General features: G+C 55.9%; 2 protein-coding genes across 2 annotated transcripts in view; both read right to left on the bottom strand.

Moving 5' to 3' along the window:
* Positions 1-3,119, bottom strand: part of MRPL58 (mitochondrial ribosomal protein L58) — a 4,804-nt gene extending 1,685 nt beyond the window's left edge. The window contains exons 1-2 of the mRNA XM_004709151.2: positions 2,931-3,119; positions 570-606 (exon numbers count right to left, since the gene is read on the bottom strand). Of these exons, the coding sequence (XP_004709208.1) occupies positions 570-606; positions 2,931-3,119 (226 nt within the window). The remainder of the gene's footprint in view (positions 1-569; positions 607-2,930) is intronic.
* Positions 3,120-6,788: 3,669 nt separating this feature from the next.
* Positions 6,789-20,615, bottom strand: part of CDR2L (cerebellar degeneration related protein 2 like) — a 15,036-nt gene continuing 1,209 nt past the window's right edge. Inside the window, exons 3-6 of the mRNA XM_030888230.2 lie at positions 11,553-11,665; positions 11,183-11,331; positions 9,708-9,872; positions 6,789-9,106 (exon numbers count right to left, since the gene is read on the bottom strand). Coding sequence (XP_030744090.2) covers positions 8,215-9,106; positions 9,708-9,872; positions 11,183-11,331; positions 11,553-11,665 — 1,319 coding nt within the window. The 3' untranslated portion in view covers positions 6,789-8,214. The remainder of the gene's footprint in view (positions 9,107-9,707; positions 9,873-11,182; positions 11,332-11,552; positions 11,666-20,615) is intronic.

Raw genomic sequence — 20,615 nt, 5'->3', positions numbered from 1 at the left:
AATGGCCCCCAAGGTCCCCTCAGAAGCCACTGTGCTGACTGGATCAATGGGAATCTACTATATCTACTCCACTGCACTCCCCCCCCCTCCCCCCATAACAATCAGTTAAGGAGCCCTGGTGGCATAGTGGTTGTGAATTGGGCTTGGATCCTCAAGTTCATCAGTTTGAAACCACCAGCTGCTCCGATGGAGAAAGACGGGGGCTTCCTATTCCTGTGAAGAGTTCAGGTCTCAAGAACAGGCAGGGGGCAGTTCCCCTGCCCTGTAGGGTTACTATGAGTCCTACCCTGTCCCACAGAATCACCGTGAGTTGGCATCAACTCCATGGCACCGAGAGTGAGGAAACCATCAGCTGATCTGTCGTATAGCTTGTCCCGTGTCCTGGGACCACCGAGAGCACGCCGTGCACTGCGAGGTGGTTCCGGGAGCAGCAGCACCACCCATCACGTGCTGTTCTAAACAATGGGGCATGGAGCCCACATCTGACCACCCAGAAGCTTCTTTCCCTTTTACGATGCATGTGAGGGACGGGGACAACGGCTGCTTCTTAATAAAACAGAATCACTTACCTATAGGGATGTCACTGTTGGCTTGTTTTGCATCATCCTGTAAGGTAATGCACATGGTGTCACATTACACGTTACTTGCTAGGTGACTCCTACTTGGTTCAGGGCAGCAAAAGAAATGACATAAAGCTACAATGCAAATATACTCCCCCCAAATCAAACTACCCCCAAACCAAACTCACGGCCATCGAGCCAGCATTAACTTTTATTTTTCAGTATTAACTCTTAGTGAGCCTACAGGGCAGAGAACTGCCCCTGAGGGTTTCCGGAGCTGTCAGTCTCTATGGGAACAGAACACCCCAGCTTTCCCCGATGGAGCAGCTGGTGGTTTCAAAGAATGAAGAGCAGCCCAGCTCCGAACCCACTATGCCGCCAGGGATCCTTTTATGGTCAAATGAGATTTCCCACTGTGAATCGGGGAGGGGGTTCCTTTTCAGACCAAAGATCCTTTGAACACAAAGATGAGCATCACTATTTCCCAAGACTCCCAACAGGGTCTTCCTGGTTTAGTCATGAGTGGGGCAACACAATACACAACAGACCCAGGTTTGTAAAATGTCGGTGTGGTGGAACTGTCATCGGGACGGAAAAAAGTGACAGGTGCCTCAGGAGATTGGATTATGACTAGGCTTATGGAAAACGACACATTCATGCTGTGCTTGACTGGCAGCCATCTTTGAGCCTGGCGCTATGGTTTCAGATCCTGCTGATCAAGAGATTTGGTTCCTATGCAACGAACACACGCTGTACTTGTTTTCCAGGAGGGAGACTGGGTGTCAACTTGACATTTCTTCTATTCCTGCACACCCATATTTCACCCACGTGGGTCCGTTTTGCGTGCTCTTCACTGACCTTGACTGAGCTGGGAAGAACTGTTTGGTTCTCAGCCTTGCTCTTTTTAGCCTCCAGCACACTCAGCCACTCAGAATGACCCATACGGTGCCCCCAGTCTCCTGAGGGACCTCCTCAAAAACACTCTTCCAGGGACATGGACTGGCTTGTTCAGCTGCCTCTGTCCCAGCCTGAGCTTGTGCTGCTCACCATCAGAGGACTGACTCCTGGGATGGAGGGGGCCACAGCGAGACACCTACCTGGAGTAATAAACCTGGTGGCCAGCTGGCCCTTCCTGGGCAACAAGAGGTGGCTGGGCTTGCTGTGCCTTTTGCCTAGGATGCCCTTCTCCCCACTACTCTCACAGCCAGCTGCCTTGTTCCCTCCAGGTCTTGACTCAGATGTCCCATTCTCACCGAGGCTGCCACACATCAACCCACTTAGAGTCGGCAGCCTTATGCCCACTCCATTTTCTTCTGGGATTTATTTTTGGCCAAAGCACTAAGCACCCTCCTCCAACACATTCTATATTATTTATTTGTGGATATAAGATTCACAAGTGCTGTCTTGTGTCCACTATTCTATACCCAAGCACAGCACAAGGTACACAGCATGAGCTCAATGAAAGTTTGCTGAATGAATGGAACAGTGAAGTAAGAGGTAGCTCAACAGAACTGGGTGGGTCTTGGATCTCCAGCCTTGTCCTGTTACAACAGGGGTGGGAGGTCCTACCCACAGGCCATATCAGGCTCTCGAAATCATCAATACCAGCTAACATCACACACCTCACCAAAGAGAAGTGAGATTCCAGCCATCGCATTAAACTAAAACAAAAAACAAAAAACACAAACTCTCTGCCATGAGTTGATGTGGCCACATAGTGACTCTATAGGGCAGAGAACTGCCCCTGTTTCTGGTAACTGAAAAGCTGTCTTGCCCCGCGGAGCGGCTGGTGGTTTCGAACTGCTGACCTTGCAGTTGGCAGTCCAATGTGTAACCACTACTGCCACCAAAGGTGAGTTAATCAAATGTTTGACCAGTATGGCTCTCGGATGATGTTACAAATATGCAAATTGCCCTTGGCCACACAAAGGTTCCCTACCCGGATGCTACACGGTCTGCACACCGCGGGCTATCAGTAACGCAGGCGCAATGAGTGCGTGGTCCGGTTTTCTGAGGCTGTGGGCAGCGTGACTTTCCTTTTAGCAAACAGCCTGGCAGGCTCTGGCCATGCTCAGTCCCCTCGGAGGATCTGCATGCTCACATTTTTCTTTCGGACCCTGGGGACGGGGCTCTAAGGCAAAAAAGCTGGCGGTCTTCCAACAAGCGTGTCCAGAGCGCGCTGCCCAAGCCGGAAGCGCCCGAGCCCCACCCGGACTCCCCTTCGGGCTCCACCCCAGTTGCCCCGGCAACCAGCCCCTTCCCTGGCGCGTGGCCGGTTCCACTCGGCTGCAGTGCTGGCCAATGGACACCCAGGTTTGTGACGTCACCCCGCCGCCGGGAGGCAATGCCCTTCCCTGTCCCCCGGCTCACCGGGACCTTCCAGGCGGTGCCCGGCCCCGTGGACTCGGGGTAGAGCTCGTCCAGGCTGTAGATGCTCCGGAACTGGGCGCCGTCCGCCGGCTTGTGCAGGGCCCGGCGCAGACAGCGCGCGGGCGGCGCGAGCAGCCAGGACCCGGCGCGGCCCACGCGGGCCCAGCGGAGGCAGCGGGCGGCCGCCATGCTCGGGTCCGGGCCGCTTCCGGCGGCGCCCTCCTTCCGGTCGTCCGCCGGCTCGCGCTTCCGGTCGGCGGAGGTTCCGCGCCGCCTTTCGGGTCCGCGCAGGAGACGCGGCCGACCAGACTCTCGGCGTCCTCGCCCGCTGGAGGCCCAGGCGGGATTCTGGATGAAGCTGGCCAGACAGCGAATTTGCCAGTTTCCTCTTAATCACAAAAAGAACCGCCTGGATCCTTCCCCTTGGACCTTTCCTCCCAATTTCCCTCGCACATCCGGGAGGCCCGCCCCGACCTGCCTAGTTCCTCTAGGGCCCTGCAGCCCAGCGCCCCCAACCCCCTGCATCCCACTCTACTTAATCCTTAAAAAAAAATTTTTTTTTTTAATTTTGGCATATCACTCGACCCCATTTTTAGTATTTATTGCCTGCCTCCCTGCTAGCAAAGACCCCAAGTGGTGCAAACGGTTTGAGCTGGGCCTAGCCCAGGGGTGCCGCGGAAGAAAGGCCTGGTGGTCACTTTCTGTGAAGAGTACAGCCAGGTGCAGTTCTGTTGTGTGACACCTTGGGTGGCCGTGAGTCACAACCCACGGTGCGTCAGCAGTCTACCGTGTCCTGAGCACCTAGAACGAGGCCTATGAACACTGGCAACCTGAGTTTTGTGGAAATGTAACTTCAAGTTATTTTCACAAGGCGATTTATACCTGTCTCCCTAAGCCTGGGTCTCATAGTTTATCCCCAGACACTCTCGCAGGACAAATACCAGATGGAAGGGATGGGAGGCAGGTTGCAAAAAGAAACGGTTTTGTAAATTGGAGCATACACCCTCTGCCGCCTCCACCCCTAGTCTTGTGCGGGGGACAACGTATAGAACTCAGCGATGGTTCCTCCTAACCAGGAGTTAAGGTCTAAGGACCACAAAGTTAAACAGTCCTTTTCCAGGGCTGTTAGTTCATCATGATGAACTCCAGAACTGAGACGGTCTTGCTTTGAGAAAGGTTTAAGCTGGTCTGGAAAACAAACACTAGGATGTTACTTGGAGAGGCAGATCGAAAAAACATTTCCCCCCCCCTGCTGCCCCCTCCCCAAAACTGTTAGTAAAGGTCAGTCATATCAGTAGCTGCCTTTTAATGAAGAGTTGTTTTCAGGAAGAAGCATAGTGGCCTAAAATAAAAGAGGCCCCTGAGGGCGCTGGCTGTTTAAAACAGGGTTGTATGGTAATCAAATCAAGGCATTCTCTTCTCAGCATCATTGGTACAGCCAGTCTTTAGGAGGGAAGGAACTGGCTTTGTCACCCCACATCTACTGACATTTGCTTGGGGCTCCAGGCTGGAAGCAGAGTCCCCTGGGTTCCCTGCCTGTCTGCCTTAGTCCCCAAATCTCAGAGGCAACTGCGGTGTCGCCATGGTGACAGGCATAAGCTGCTCAGAGGATTATAAGAAATGAATCAGAATCCCTCTACGGCATCATTTCCCTGTGACTGGGCTCCAGCCCCAAACCTGACCCCGAGCAGTAGGAAAGGGAGCTGCAGGTTTCCAGGGCCCCAAATGAACACAGCCTGCTCAGGCCATCTGGTGGCCTGGATTCTGGGAGAGGAGCAGGTAGAGGAGAATGAGGCCAGCTGCCCTGGGGTGGAGAGAAGAGCAGCTGGTAAGCTCCTCTCACCTGCTGTTGCCAGGAACCTTCCAGAATGGCAGAAACAGACCTAAGAGGCGCCACCTGTTCTATACAGATGGGCACCGGAGCCTGAGGCGAGCTTTTCCCTTTGACTCCTAGGTCCTCCGAAGGCGTGGGAGGGGACGTTTCCAGGGCTGAGAAAAAGGGAGGGAGGAAGAGATCATCACCAAGCTAGCTGCCATGGAGCGGAGTTGATCAGAGAGAGAGAATGTGGTGTGTGTGTGTGTGTGTGACACGTGAGCGTGTGCACAGCAGCATTCACCAGGTTTCCAACGGCTGGTTCTCAGATCAAGGACGGCGACACTTCGTCTCACGTACTTTGGACTTGTCAGGAGAGACCAGAGACCAGGCCCTGGAGAAGGGCATCGTGCTTGGTCAAGTGGAGAGGAAGAGAAAGAGGGCGGCCCTCGGGGAGATGGATGGACACAGGCTGTAATCACAGGGCCAGTTGTGAGGACAGTGCAGGACGGGGAGGGGTCCGATCTCTGGGTTGGAACTGACTCGATGGTACCAAAGTAACAACAGGCCTGTCTTTTAGGGTGCCTCTGGCTGGGCCTGAACCGCCAACCTTTGTGGTTACTGTTGGATGCATTGATCACCGGGACTACCCTGGGGAACCAGTTTCTCCTCAACCTTCAGGAAAGGGCAAAACCTTCCACAGGGTACCTCTACCACCGAGGGTGAGTGTGGTAGTTACCTAATCTGGTGTCAATTGGAGAGGATGACGAATATAGGGATGGAGTCCAGCCTGTCCATCAAGATAAAACCTATGAGGCCTCTGTGTGGGCATGGCCCTCTCCTGAGGATTCTGGGAACTTCTGTTTTTCCTCCTTGGAGGCGGGAGACACTTCTCTGCTGTCCCTGAGACGCTCTACTGACACGGCACATGGCGCTACGCCCTGGGAGCTGGCCAAGCCACCTACCTGAGGAAACCAGACCTCTGGAGCCAGAGAAGCCACGTGGAGACCCCTGCCAGCACTGAGATGCTTACAGTGCCACTGGATCCACAAGACTTCCAACCCACTGGCCTGTGATGCTCCTGTATTTGGCATCATTGCATGTATTTCGTGAGTCTGAAGGGGACTTTATAGATTGGTATCGGACATGTGGGCTAATATTGAACTTAAGGACTTGATTTGGACTGGGCTGTTTTCTCAATATTCAACTGCTCTTGTATATAAAGCTCTTTCTTATACACATGAATGTCTATGAATGTTCCTCTAGTCTACCCAGACTAACACAGTGAGTATTTTCCCCCTAACACTCCCCCAAGGAGTTTTACAGCTGCACATAAGACTGTATGGGTATACATTTTAAAAATCAGGATTTTTTTTTTAATCCCTCAAGAACAATTTTTGTTCTCTTGAAAGCACTTGGCACACTGCCGTCCTGCCCAATTTTCCCACCTCATCTGTTTGTAAGGAGGCCCGGTAGCATAGTGGTCATTTGTTGGGCTGCTAACTGCAGGGTCAGCAGTTCAAAACCACCAACTGGTCCTGGGGAGACAGATGAGGCTTTCTACTCCTGTAAAGCGTTACCGCCTCAGAAACTCACAGGGGCCGTTCTACCCTGTCTTAGAGGGTCACTGTGAGTGGACATCAAATGGATGGCAGTGAGTTTGGTTTGGGAGTTACCAAACAGGGGCAGTTCTACTTTGTCCTGTGGGGTCACTAGGAGTGACTCAATGGCTGGCAGCGTGTGTGAATGTGGTTTGTGGCGATCTCTCTTCACACCAGAACGTCAACCTAGCCAACCAGGACCCCGGCTGCTTGCTGACCAGGTGCCCATGTGTTGACCACACCCCTACTGTATGGCTGATTGGGTGCATTAATTTGTAAGCAGACACTTCAGGGTCTGGGTCTACTGATAGCATTCCAGCGCTGAGGAAGGAGGGGCCAGGCTGAGGGCAGAGGCCTGGGGGTGGGGTGGGGGGTGGAGTTAGGAAGCAGAGGTCAGGTTCCCTGGGGTTGAGGGAGTGACACAAAGGCTCCTGGGGCTGCAGCTGCTTTTAGAATACTGGTGCGTTTTTTATTAAAGAAGAGAATAAAGCATTTGTAAATATATTTCTCTCAGGAATACTCCAAAGGGGAGGTTGGCTGGTGGCTACAGAGCTGGGGTGTGAGCAGATTGAAGCCTGCACTGCCCTCCCTCCGCCCTATATGACAGTGGCCTGGTCCCAGCCCTCCTCATAGTGCCGCCTGCAGCAGGGCAGGGCCCCCCCGGGCATGTGTGGTAAGAAGATCCCTTTACCTACGAGAAAGAAGTAAGGCATGACGGTCCCCAGCTGGGCCTTAGCCTGGCGTCTCTGGTCTTCCCACCAGGATGCCTGGCTCCTCCTAGTTCTAGGGCTTCGGGTGGGCAGCAGGGGGAATATGGGAAGCTCGGTAGAACTGCTCAGGGTGAGCTGGGGATCCTGGGCTTTCCAGAGCTGAAGCGTGGCTTTCTGGAGACAGAGGAGGTTCCGTGTAGTACCCCCAGTGTGGCAAGCAGCAGGCAGTCCCCAAGGTGGGGTGCGGGGAGGATACGTGGATAAGAGCGGATGCTGAGACCACTGGCTGGTGGTGCATGCCCAGGGCATTCTGTGGTGGCCAGCGGGTGAGACGCCATGGTCCCTGAGACAGAGGCAGCGCGGAGAAGCAAGGCAGAGGTCGAGCTCCTGCTTTGAGGGGAGATGTGTCCAACCCCCCAGTCCTGAAGGCTTAACCTAGATGGCAGGCATTTCAGGGGCTCAAACCCCAGGGGCTGGCTGAGGACGCCTGCTTCCTGTATGGCTAAGGGGGTACCCTCTTCCCCTCCTCTGGTTGGCTAAGACTGCAGAGGTCCCGGGTACAGGGGAGAGCCAGGCATCGCAGGGGCTGCCTCCTGACCTGGTGGGTGAGAGAGCTGGTGCCAAAGAAGGCAGAGGGTGCCAGCTGGGGCAAAGCAGTGAGTGGTCCAGGGGCCCGCAGGACCGGCAACAGCTGGTTCTGGGTCCCCCTTCAAGTGTTTCCAGTGGTGGCGAAGGGCCGGTGTAGAGACCTGACATTGCAAATCTCCCTGAAAGCAGAACTTGGAAAAGACATCAGCGGGTCCCCAATGGCTTTCGAGCCTGGCGGCAAAGCTGAGGGTGAGGCGTGGGGTCGCATGGCATGGGAGATGGGGGCCCATCGGGGTGGTTGGGGAGGGGAGAGTGAGCTAGAGGACATTGGGCAGGATGGTCAGGGCTCCTGGGAGTCGTGAGCAGGACACACACTGCCCCTCACCTCCTCCCCTGCCACCCTCCCCAAGCCAGGGACCCTGGCTCTTCCTGTACGTCCACGGAAGCCGGCTCTGATGTATTGCTTACTCTAAGGTTTGTTATCTCACCAGACCCTGCAGGACCCCAGGCCTGAGAGGAGGCTGCAGACCCCACCGGCAGAGGGAGGGGCCCTGGAGGTGCAGGCGGGAGCCTCACTTGCTGCTGTGGGTCTTGACCTTGGTGGCATTGATGTCGGCCTTGGTCTTCTGGATCCTGGAGAAGATCTCTTTGAAGAGAGCCTTGTACTCGGGCTGGCTCTGCTCCAGCCGCTTGTCCACAGCCTCCACGTGCTGGCTCAGGCTCTTGTCCCCGGCCTTGGCCTCCGCGGGGCCCTCCTCGCCCCCCCGCAGGTCCCGCCACGAGCTGTCCCGGGAGATGGGCCTGGAGGTCTGCACGCCCGCGTGCCGCACGCCGGCCCCGTGCTGCCGGCACTTGCTCAGCAGCTCCTCGTACTTCTCCAGCAGCGCGTGGTACTGCTCGTCCACCTCGCGCAGGATGGACATGCCGCGCCGGCGCACGCTGTTAGCGTGCAGCGTCAGGTTGCCCGCGTGCCGGCTGGCCGGGTCTTTGGCCACGATGGCGTTGAGCGCCGTGTCGCTGCAGCTCTTGCGCACGGCGTGGCTGGGGGAGGCGGCCGGCGAGGAGAGGCCATCCGGGGCGTCCACGTCGCCGCCACTGCCCGGCTGGGGGTCGTCGGCCTCTGGGGCGTGGGTGAGCGGCTGGAGCAGGGCCTCGGCCAGGTGGTCCTCCCGGCCCAGCAGGTAGGTCTTGGCCTGCTTCATCTGCTGCAGCTCCAGGAGCTCGGCCTCCAGCTCCTGCACGCGCAGGCGGTAGCCCTCCAGCTCGCCCAGCCGCCGCTCCAGCTCCGAGTACTCGTGCAGCACGGCCGTGTACTCGCGCTCAGCGCGCTCCCTGCGCTGCCGCTCCTGGCCCACCTGCGAGCGCAGCGCCCCCACCAGCGTCTGCAGCCGCTCGTTCTCCTGCTCCAGGGGCCGTGGGCCCAGCTCCAAGGAGGAACTGTGCCTGCGGAATGCATCCTCGCACCTGCGGGGAGGTCAAAGGGCAGGGGTCACGGCCAAAGCGCCCCACACCTCACTTCAGCCCCACCTGGACGCACAGCTGTTGTCCTCTGAGTGCCCCTCTGGATCTGCAGCACGCCGCCTGCCTCAACCCTTCCTGTCTGGTGGGTGCAGCCCATGGGAGGTCAGCGGGTGGGTGGAGCGTGAGGTCACAAGGACAGCATCCCTGGGCTGTCTCCGCGGTACCCGGCTTCCAGCCTCGCCCCGTGGCCCGGTATGGCGACAGCACCCAACCCTGGGCGATGACACTCATGACGCTGCTGCCTGCCAGGACCCTTATTGAAATGCCCAGAGAGACAGAAACTTGACACAGGAGTCCTACTGCCTGAGATGCCACGGGGAAGGACCGAGAGGGGGGTGCTGAGCCCTTCCCAGGTGGCGCGCTCACAGTGCACCTTCCTACGAGGGTGGCCTGGGATAAGAACCCTATTCTCGCCAGCGACAGGGCCAGGGTCTCCTCAGCAGCCTGGAGGGTGCGCCCAGGCTCGTTCCCACCGCTGCCCACCCTTCCGGTCCACCCCGAGCCAGCAGCCAGGGACACACTGCTGTCTGTCCCTCTCGCATACCGGGGGCTGGTACACAGCTCCTTGAGGCAGGGGAAGGTGTGGATGGTCCGCCGGCGCTCCCGCTTCTCCCGGAGCACCCGCAGCTGCTCCAGGCCCCGCAGCTGCTCCACCTGGGCCTGCAGCTCCTCCACCTGGGCCTGCAAGCGCTCAATGGTCTCCGTCAGCCTGAGTGGGGGTCGGACGCGGCACATGCAGAAGTGGACAGAACCAGCCCTCCTCCCTGCCAGTCCCCAGCCCTGGCTCCCTGCAGAAGGACGGGCTGCGCCAGCCCCTGATCTGGCTGCAGCCTGGACAATGTTCCCGTGTAATCCACAGGGTTTTCTTCCTGGTCTGCCTTGGCCTGGAAGCTCTGTTGAAACCTGTCTCTGAACAATAGCAGTGTGGGATTACACAGAGATTTCCCCCCAGCTTTGTCTCCCCCAAAGATATGCCACACATTAGAGGCTATGTGCCAGCACATGGTGGGATGTCAGATGCTCAGAGACATCCTCCTGAAGGCAGTCAGTTGCCAGATTACCGTCAGGTCCCACCACAAGAGGGGCCCACTCCCTGCTGTTAGGACAATGGGCTACTTCTCCCTAACCATTTGCAGCCATCAGTCTGGTCCCTGTAGGTGGGGTTTACACCCTACTGATAATGGTTTCTAATAGTGAGCCAGAGAACAGGTCAACCCCGCACAGTGACATCCAAAATTAAGCTGCCTCCCTGAATCTAGGATCCGCCCATCTTGTCACACATGTACCCCCAATAACTCCCCTTCCTACTGCATGGATAACCCTAGATCACCCCCCTCCCATTATTGTAGTACCTATAGCATAACCTCGTCCTGTAGCATATATCTTTACCTGTAATTAGGGGGCTTGTATGCCCCCAAAGAGATATAAGCCTTGGTTAGCAATAAAGAGGCTCTCTCTTTATTGGACCACCAAGTGAGGCTGAGGTGAGCATGCTACCATGAGATGTGTCTGACTCCATTATTTCACTCTCTTCTATCTCTCATGCTCTCTATGACTTTACTATAACCTTTACTTATTATCACCGTACAATTGCACCTGCTGGACCTGTGATGATGTGTTCGGGGCTGGATTCCGTGACACAGCAGCACTTGGGTTTGGGGGCCATGCTCCTGGCACTGAACACAGAGGGCAGAATTCCCTGTCTGATCCAGAACCCACTCCCCTCTCCTACACCTCCCAGGCCAAGCCCATCCCCCCACCACCACCCCTTCCATGACACCACTACCTGTGGTCTAGGTCTAACCGTGCAGCGCTGCCTCTGCCCCAGGCGGCCAGCTCCCAGCAGGGCGGGCCACTTGTGCATCACACTATCTTGGAGCCGAAACAGCCCAGAGTGGAGTGGAAGCTTAAAGCAGCACTGTGGCTTGAATGTTTAAGCCAGGAGCCATGGACGCCACCCCCCGCCCCCACTCCCTGGCCTGCCTCCCAGCCCCTCCCTCCCGCAGCCCTGGCCCTCACCCGAGGATCTTCTGCTGGGCAGCCTTACTCTCCAGCACCAGCTTCTGGTTGGTCAGCTCCAGGTCCCGGGCCGTCAGGTCCAGCTGCTCGTACACCTTGGCATGCTGCTCGTTCACGTGCCGCAGTGTGTCCAGCTGCTTGGCCAGGTACTGGGTGGACAGGGGGCCCGCGTGGCTCTTTAGGGGATGTCTCTACCAGAACCCTCCTGCTACTTCTAGAAATAGGTTGGCAGGGACTTCAAATACAGGGGTGAGGATGGGACGACAGGGCTGCCGGAGACAGTGAACGGTGCAAGGCTGTCGGACAGGGGCTGCGTCTGCCTTTTTCTTAGCTGCACAAAGGCCCGTGGTGCAAGCCCCCAGGCCCTCACCTCGATCTCCTGCACCTGCTCCTCGTTGGTGGTGTACATGTGCTGCAGGGACTCCTCCAGCTCCTTGTTCCTCTCCAGCAGCGTCTTGCCCAGCTCCGCGGCCAGGTGCAGGTCTGGGGTGGGGGGAAGAAAGAGGAACAGTAAGAGCACAAAGTCAGGACCTGCTGCCGTGTGTCTGCCTCGTGGCGACACTACAGGACTCTCTAGGACTTCCAAGCCTGCTTTTCACAGAAGCAGACAGCCACCTCTTTCTTCCAAAGAGCAGTTGGTGGATTCGAACTCCCGGACCTTCCGGTTAGCTGAGTGCTTAACCACTGTACCATCAAGGCTTCCTACAAAGCCAGAGGATCCTTTTACTGTTCCAGGCATCCAACCTGGACTGGCCTCTGAGGATCCTAGACAAGGAGGACACTGTCACCAGGGAGTCCCAGGCTTAGATGCAAGCCAGGAACGGGCCTTTGGACTGCCACTTGTCCTTGGCATGCTCCCCCCACACCTTGCACCTCAAGGCTCACACCCTCTCCTCCTTCAATGCCCCCATTCTTGAGTGGTCTCCCTCAAGCCCCTGATTTAAATCATACCTTCCCTTCCCCCTACTCCCTCCCCTTCACTTTTCTGTTGTGACCAGGCCTTTCTTCCTAGATTAGTCTGAAAGCTCTGCTGGAACCTGGTCAGCATTGTAGCAACACTGACAAGGCAGGCGGTGGCTGAGCAGGAAGTGCCCTGCCTGGGAATGGAACTAGGGTGTCCCGCGTGGCAGAGCCCCCTGGGGGGTTGAGTTAGCCTTGACTTGAAGGCGGGGGAAGGTTTTTGGTTTTTGTTTGGAGTGAGTGTGGAAGTTTATGGTGGTTATGTAAATCTGTTGTCAACGTGAGAGGATTACAAGTGAAGGGGTGGAGTCTAGCCTGTCAATCATTGTATAGCCAATGAGGCCTCTGTGTGGGCATGGCCTTCTGAGAATTCTGGGAACTCTGGTATTTCCTCCTTCGAGGTGGGAGACACACTCTCAGTTCACTCCCTGTGAGACGCTCTACTACCGACAAGGCTGATTCCCTGCGAGACATCCCTGAGGAGAAGCCACATGGACCTACCCTGATGCAGCCTGGGGAGCTGGAGACCCCTGCCAGCACTGAGATGCTTCCACTGCCACTGGATCCACAAGACTTCCCACCCCCTGCCCTGTGGTCTTCCTGCACTTGGTGTCATTGCATGTGTTTTGTGAGTCTGAAGAGGACTTTATAGATTGCGATTGGACATATGGGCTAATATTGGACTTATGGACTTGATCTGGACTGAGCTGGGATATTTTCTCAATATTCAATTGCTCTCGTATGTAAAGCCCTTTCTTATACACATATGTGTGTTTATGAATTTGTTTCTCTAGTCTACCGGGACTAACACACAAGGGAAGGGTTCTGCGACTGAACCACTGGTGCGTCAAGCTTAAGGAGGGCAGAGGTTTTTAAACACCTTTTCATTGTGAATTAGGCAGGATTTATTGATCAGATGGCATTTTTGCCTTCAACAACTTATCACACCTCCAATGGCTTATCCCGGTTCCATCTTTTTTCTTTATTTTCCCCAGAGCAAGGTGTTTTGTGTATTTTGTTCACTGATGCCCCCAGTGCCTGGCAGAGAGCAGCTCCTCATAAGGAAATCAATTGTGAACGCCCCCACAGACCCGTGGATAAAGTATACCGGGGCCCTCAAAACAAAAGACCTCAATCTTCTTGGGGGCAATGGGAGGCCCGGGAGGCCCATCAGTTATAAAGCATTTTCAACATCCCTTCCAGCCTAGGTCATTTTAGCAACAACTACAGTGATACATATGTTTAGTGTATGTTTGGCAGGGAACGGTCACCCCCAAGTCTAGGTCCCCTTTCCCTAGAAGCACTAAGGAGAATTTTGAGGGATTCCAGTACATCAAGCCTCTTCCTTCTAGTCTCCCCTTCCCCCCAATTCCCTGCACCCTCTCTCTCTGATGGAACTGGGAATCGTCACACGCTAGGCTGCCCAGGGATGTTAGTCTTGGGAAGGAGCAGGGGTGGCAGGAGGAGGTCCAAATGGCACCTGTCCGGGTGGAAGAGACCTGGTCTCTACTCCCAGCGCAGCCACATGCCAGCTGGTGGCCTTGGGTGGGTCATTCTGACTTCCTCTCTCACACCGTCCGTCCGTACAGTGAGGAAGCTGGCCCGTGGAGTAAGAGCACCCCAGACATGGGCAAACGCACCGGAGCAGAGGCTACCGAAGAGCTCAGTTCTGCAGCCTCTTTCTTTCAGCAAGCCCTTCTCCCTTCCCCGAGAACTCCTGGTCACCGTACTCCCAGCACAGTCCCACTACTCTGTGTGTACATAAGGCGGGAGGGGAAACCACTGAATTTGTACATGTCGACTTGTGTGAATTGTGTGGGATGTGAATTATACTTCATTGAAGCTGTTAAAAAAAAAAATCACTGAAGACAAAATGGGTGCATAAGCCAGTGTGGTGAAGAAAGCTGATAAAAAAAAGAAGATAAATAAGCAGCCATCTAGCTGAGAAGCAACAAAGCCCACATGGAAGAAGCACACCAGCCTGTGTGATTATGAGGTGTCGATGGGATCAGGGATCAGGCATCAAAGACTAAGAACAACAACAACAAAAATGATGTCAATTATCAATGTAAATGAGGGAGAAGGTGGAGTGGAGACCCAAAGCCCATCATCTGTAGACAATTAGACATCCTCTTACAGAAGGGTCACAAAGAGGAGATGAGCCAGTCATGGTGCAGTATAGCACCGATGAAACACACAACTCTCCTCTCGTTCTTTAATGCTTCCTCTCATGACCCCAATTCTACCTTACAAATCCGGCTCCATCAGAGCATGTACAGGGGTACAGATAAGAGCTGGTAACACAAGGAATCCGGGACAGATAAACCCCTCAGGATCAACAATTAGAGCAGCGATAGGATAGGGGGAAGGTAGGGGGAGAAAAGGGGACTGATCACAATGATCGACATATAACAGACAACAGAAAAGTGGATGAAGGGAGACAGCGGTTGGTGTAAGACATGGGGGAAAAAAAAGATAAACGACAAGGGTTCATGAGGGAGGGGGGATGAGCTGATACCAAGGGCTCAAGTAGAGAGAAAACGTTTTGAAAAGGATGACGGCAACGTGCTTGACACAACGGATGGATGGATGGATTGTGAGAAGAGCTGTAAGAGCCCCCAATAAGATGATTAAAAAAAAAGATTCCGGCGGCTCAGTCCACAGGCCGAGGCTGGGGCAGGGTGCTGGCGAGACACTCGCAGCCAGCCCAGCGCTGCACTGACACACGGTCTCCTTAAAGAGCTGCCGTGTCGTGATTAGCAGGGCATGCTTGATATACAACAAAATCAAAGGACACTTCGAGGTCCCCAAAGGGTGGTGAAAGAAATGGGGGATGGGGTGAGAAGAGCGTAATGGGGAGTGGGGGGGAGAAAAGTAGACACCCCACCTAGAGAAGCACGGGGGTAGCATCGGGGTGGCCCGCCCTCCAAAGAGCTGTGCTTAAAACACCTGGAGATGCAAGTTTGTGTAGGCAGAATTGTATTTTTCGGTCCCCGCCTTCATCAGGTGGTGTAGAGGTTATGAGTTGGGCGGCTGACCGCAAGATCAGCAGTTCAGGTGGTGTAGAGGTTATGAGTTGGGCGGCTGACCGCAAGATCAGCAGTTCAAAACCATCAGCTGCTCTGCTGGAGAAACGACGAGGCCTTCTACGCCGGTAAAGAGTGACCATCTCGGATCCCACAGGGGCCGTTCTAGCCTGCCTTCGAGGGTCCCTGTGAGTTGGGATCCTCGATGGCAGTGAACTTGGCTTGGGTTTGCCTGTCATCATTCAGACACGTGGCTGGTGCCAATGAGTGCCTGTGTGGTCATTTTCGGAGGGTGTGGAATATTCTGTTGGTTAAAATAAATGGAGGGGGAAAAAAAGAAGCCAAACCGACTGCCCTGCCGCCAGCCCCACTCAAGGCTCCCCAAGGCTTTCCTTGGTTTACGGAGTCACTCGCCGGGCCTTTCTTCCGCAGTGCCGCCAGGAGGGTTTGAACAGCCAACCGCCTGGCTAGCAGCTGAGAGCAAACCTTTCTTTTTCCCACCAGGGACCAGTATCCAAGTCCCTTTAAGTAGCTTTCCCTAACCAGTCCTTATTGTCGAACTTTCCCGGCTGTTCTCAATCTTTCTCTGATAGAAGTAAGTCAGGAGGAACGGAAACAGGGATACGGGGAGGAAGTGGGGATGCCATCTGTGGCATGAAACCAGGTGTCCGAGCGGATAACTGGCAGGCTCTGTAACCCTCCAGCCAACTTAAAATGAGAAAGTAAGAAATAAACCAGTTATAAAGCAATGGACAGAGTTAGGAAATAAAGAAACAGACACAAAAAGAAACAAGTTAAGAAACGAATCTGCCATTCATACTCACTGCATCCTTGCATCTCTGGGCGGGGACCACAGGCGGATGGAGAAGCGTTACTGAGAGTTAGAAATTGGCGGACAGAAGGTGTGTCTCGTCAAGTAGACTTTCACCACCATAAAGTTAAAGAAAAAAACAACCAACCAAACAAATCACTTTGTGTCAATCACTGCCTGTTTCCTTAGGATAGTTTCTGAAACACAGAATTCCCATTAGGAAGGGTGGTCTCCTTGATGCAGTTCCCCAGACTGCTGGCCAGGAAAGGGCTGGTCTCTCTCTCTTTCTGACAACATCCCACCTTCCAGGCTGGTGCAAACCTAGCTCCAGATGCATAAAGGCACTTCCCACTGGGGCCCTCAGGATACGGTCCGGGATTCCACTGCATGCTCATTTTAAACACAGTGATCGTCTGAGGGTCCCTGGAGGATGGAGGGTCTTTATACTCCTCCAGCACGTTTTATAAGCACCGTTGCTTCAGCTGGATCCTGCGCTAGGCACCCAGCAGCTAGGAGGTGGCCGTTTTTCTCTTCGTCAGCCCTGGACGGCAGTGACTGCCGATGGGCCATGGAGGGCAGAGCCTTGACTCCCTGTCCTCCCAAAACTATGCAAGGTCTGATTTGACCTTTAAAAGTCAGGTGGCCAAAGACACGCAGTTAGGGCCAAGCTGCCCCTCGTGACCAAACCCGGAGTCTGCTCCCATGAGAGGATTTCAGCCTGGGGAGGCGGAACCTCTGGGCCTGAGGTGGGCTTGGTGCCCAGGCTCTAGGGGACACGGCTCTGTGGCCGAGAGAGGGTGCAGAGAGCTGCTAACCTGGCAAGGCTGCAATGCCTGCACCTGGAAGCCTTACTCAGCTTTCCACCGCTGCCAATTGAAAACCAAAGCGGCATCTTCGAGAAGCGCCTTCGGCCGTGAATAGTGGAGCCTTCTGGTGATGGCGCCACTATAAACCTCGTAAACGGGGGTGGTGGGGGGATGGGGGGGCGGCAACACTCCCTGGCCCAGGCCTTGGTGTTTTCAGTCGGTCCACATGCATGGGACAGTTAGACACCAACCCAGGAAGGCCTCAGAAGGACGGATGCCTTTGAACGATGGCACTGGGAAGCAGACGGACAGCACCAGGCCTGCCAGGAGAGCAAGCGCATCTGTCTTGGGAGAAGTACGGCTGGATCAGGGCACTCCCTGGAAATGAGGAGGGCGAGACGGTGCTGCACTAATTTGGGTGTGTTCTCAGGAGACAGCAGTCTCCGCAAAAGGGCATCATGCCCTTCCTAGAGGAGAATCCGCCAAGATAAACCCAGCCCTCTTGGGCTTCTTGCCCGTGAGTGCCTGGGCTGTGTGTGCCCCTGACACTGGTGGGCTGGGGCACCTGAAAGTTGGCATGTGAAAGGGGACCCTGCAGAGGTGGTGAGTGTGACTGGGCCACCTCCTGATCCCCAAACTGCAGGGGCCAGGGAACTCAGAGGCTGCCTCAGAGAAAATGCATCCCAGTGGAAGCTAAGCTCCTCAGCGCTGCCGGAAGGGACCAGTCAGCTGAGGGCAGGAGATGGCTCCAGGGCCAGGGGAGGGAGGCTGGAGGCGGAAGACAGAGGAGCTGGCCAAGCAGGAAGTCAGCTGGGGCAATAAAGCGCCAGTCACCTCAGATTCCTGGTCACACTGACCCAAGCTGGCAAAAAACCCTGTGGACTTGGGCTTTCTCCTTCAGGTGCCACCTTCCATGCTACCCCTCTCAGAGTGCTGCCCGGAGGAAACACGCCTAGAAGTGTGGAAGGGGATTGACTGTAGGTGGGGCGGGCACGGTGATGTCTGCAGAGGAACCCTGAAATCCCTCTGCCCTTTACAGCTGCAGCACCAGAGAGATTAGGGATGGAGGGGAGGGGAGGCATGGGGGACAGCAAAAAAAGGCAAAAGTCAAGAGGGAATAAGACGGGCGTGTCCAACCCAAGGCAGAGCTGTGGGGTCCTGTTCACAAGCTGCAGGCCCGCAGGGCAGGGGCAGGCCTCCTTAGGGTACCAGGTGGGGCCAGGCCAGAGCTCTCCTCCCAGGCTGAGGACTCAAGGTCAGGGTCTGCAGGGGCGGGTGGGCACCAGGTCACCAAGTTCATGACTTAGCAGCCATCTCTTGCCTTTATGAGATGCCACAGCACCTGTCTTGCCTGACCCCTCTGCGGGGGCTTAATAATGAATGGCTTCTATTCTGACAGGTGCTGTGGCGGTGGGCAGACAGCAAAACAGACCTCGCTTGTCCCACCACCTCCCACTGTGGGGATGGAGCAGCATCAACGTCAAACAGTCCCCAGAGGAGGTTTGAAGTTGGGGCTGATCCCTGCAAAGGGAAGCCACTTCCGGGGCATCTCAGGGCCCAGCAGGGAAGAGCCGGGCAGAAGGCACCATGGTGGGGAGGGAGGGAGCAGGAACTGGGCATGTCACACCTCCCATGCACCTTCCAGCAGTTCAGTTCTGTCCCCCCCACCCCCAGGGATGGTAACTCAGAAGCTGGGCCTGGAACTTCCTGGACCCACAACCAAGCCCTCTGGATGCCTCTCCCCCCATCTCCCCTCACCCCAGCACCTTAGGCCTCTCCACACTTCTCACTGGCCCCTGCCTTCGCACAGATGGCCCCCCACCCCCACCCTGCACCTTCGGGCCTCCTCTTACCTGGGGACCCCCTGGTCCTCCTCCTCCAATTCTAAGGGGACTTTGCCTAAACCTTTCTGAGCCCTGGCGGCATGAAGAGGCAAGCGCTAGACTGTTAACCACAAAGTCTGAAGTTCAAACCCACCAGCCAGTCTGAGGGAGAAAGATGTGGGATGTGGCAGCGGCTTCTGTCATGAGCTGCAACCTTGGGAACAGCTGGGGCTGCTGTGTTGTGGAATCTACTCCACGGCTGTGGCTTGGGGTTCCAACGCTACAGAGCTACGCCGGGCCCCATTCCAGCTGTTTCTTGCTTCCCATTTCGAGGCTCCTCTCCTGGAATGTGGCCTCCCCTGAAGGCAGGCGTCATCTCCCCTGACTCAGCTCAGCTTGGCTGGTGGAGCAGAGCCAGTGGAGGGTCACACAGCCCACTTGCTCTGCACCTGTCTCATGTCTGCTGCCCTCCGTATCCTGGGCTCTGGCTACTCTGGGCCCACCCAACCCAACTGGCATCGAGGGACTTTTCCCTTCCGGGAGGCAGCACATCTCCCACCCAGGCTCCCCAGCTCCTTCCTCCCACATCTGGGCCGGGCACAGTGCCAGAGCCCTGTGCAGGCATTAAAGGGACAGCAACAACACCAAGCATCAGCTTCTCCTCCTGGGGAGGCCATCTTCTCCAATGTTGCCTTCCAGGACCGCCGTTTCCGCAAAGCCCTCCCCGTTGCATCCTGCGCTCTTAATGCTCGCCCGGCCCCCCTTATACACCTGCCCCCTCCACAAGCCCATGGGCAACCAAGAGGCCTATGAATGACCACTGCCAGTGCCTAAGCTGGTCCGTGCCACTGGCATAGTGGTTACACAGTGGGCTGCAGACTGCAAGGTTAGCAATTTGAAACCACGAGCCACTCCCGAGGAGAAAGATAAGGCTTTCTGCTCCTGTAAAGCCAAAGAAGGAATTCCACCCTGTCCCACAGGGTCACTAGGAGTGAGAATGAATGAGAATGCCCAGGATAGGGGGAGAGTGGCACAGAGCATGTCGGGGTCCAACCAAGCACCTGCAGGCCCACACTGGTCCCACGCTGAGGCTCCCACAGTCCCCGAGGACAGATGAATTGATTCAGCTGTGTGTCTGGCAGTTATCCTTATAACAGAGGCTCCAGGGCCTGGGGAGAGGCCAGCCAGCAGGCAAGTGGACAGAGCCTGAGGGTACAAAGCGTGCCTGACTTGTGTCCACACCCCCTGCCGGCTGAGTGACTGTGGGATTGTCACACTCCCGGCTCTGACAGTCCTAACAGCAGCCACTTTGAAGGATGACACGCAGATCCACTCAGCTGGCCTGGGCTCCCACCCTCTCCAGCCACCAGTCGCAGCCACCTCCTCCTCCCAGTGCGGACCGCCCCGCCCTCTCCTTGGGAGTGATGTCACTTCAGCCACCTCATCAATCCTCTCAGATGGGGGAAAATGGTGGAAGTGGCTCCCCGTTCTCTTGGGCCACCCCCTGACCCTCTCTAAACCATGAGTAAGAGAGTGGGGTGTGCATGAGGAAGGCTGGGGACGGCCGATGCAGACCCCAGAAGCCTGCTGTCCGCAACCTTTCCTTGGGTGAAGATGAGGAAGTTGGGGAAACTTCTAGGGAGCTCAGGAATTCTGGCATGGGATAACAACACAGGCCCCTGCCCCCAACACACACAGACACCACCCTCTCGGCAAACCTTCGATAACAGCCACCTCCCAGCCTCCTAAGACTTCCTAGCAGGCATTTAGGGACCCCCTGGATATGGGGCTCCACGGGCAGTGGCTGCCTGTAAGATGAGGGGCTTGGTGATGGATGTTCCCGCTATCTGGGGACGCGGGATAGGGACACGCCCCCCACTTCGCAGGTCTATGTCTTTCGGGTGTGAGTCTCTCCAGGCGCCCCCACCCTCACCCCAACCCCTTCTCTGGCCGCCTTTTACCCCTCCGAGTCCGGCATGCCCAGCGCTTCGCTGGGTGCTGCTGCCT

This window comes from Echinops telfairi, unplaced genomic scaffold, assembly GCF_000313985.2.
Source record: "Echinops telfairi isolate 266 unplaced genomic scaffold, ASM31398v2 ScPeMD7_7458;HRSCAF=8496, whole genome shotgun sequence".
NCBI classification, from domain to species: domain Eukaryota; kingdom Metazoa; phylum Chordata; class Mammalia; order Afrosoricida; family Tenrecidae; genus Echinops; species Echinops telfairi.
The sequence above is the reverse complement of the archived record's forward strand: the minus strand, read 5'-3'. Positions and strand labels throughout refer to the sequence as shown.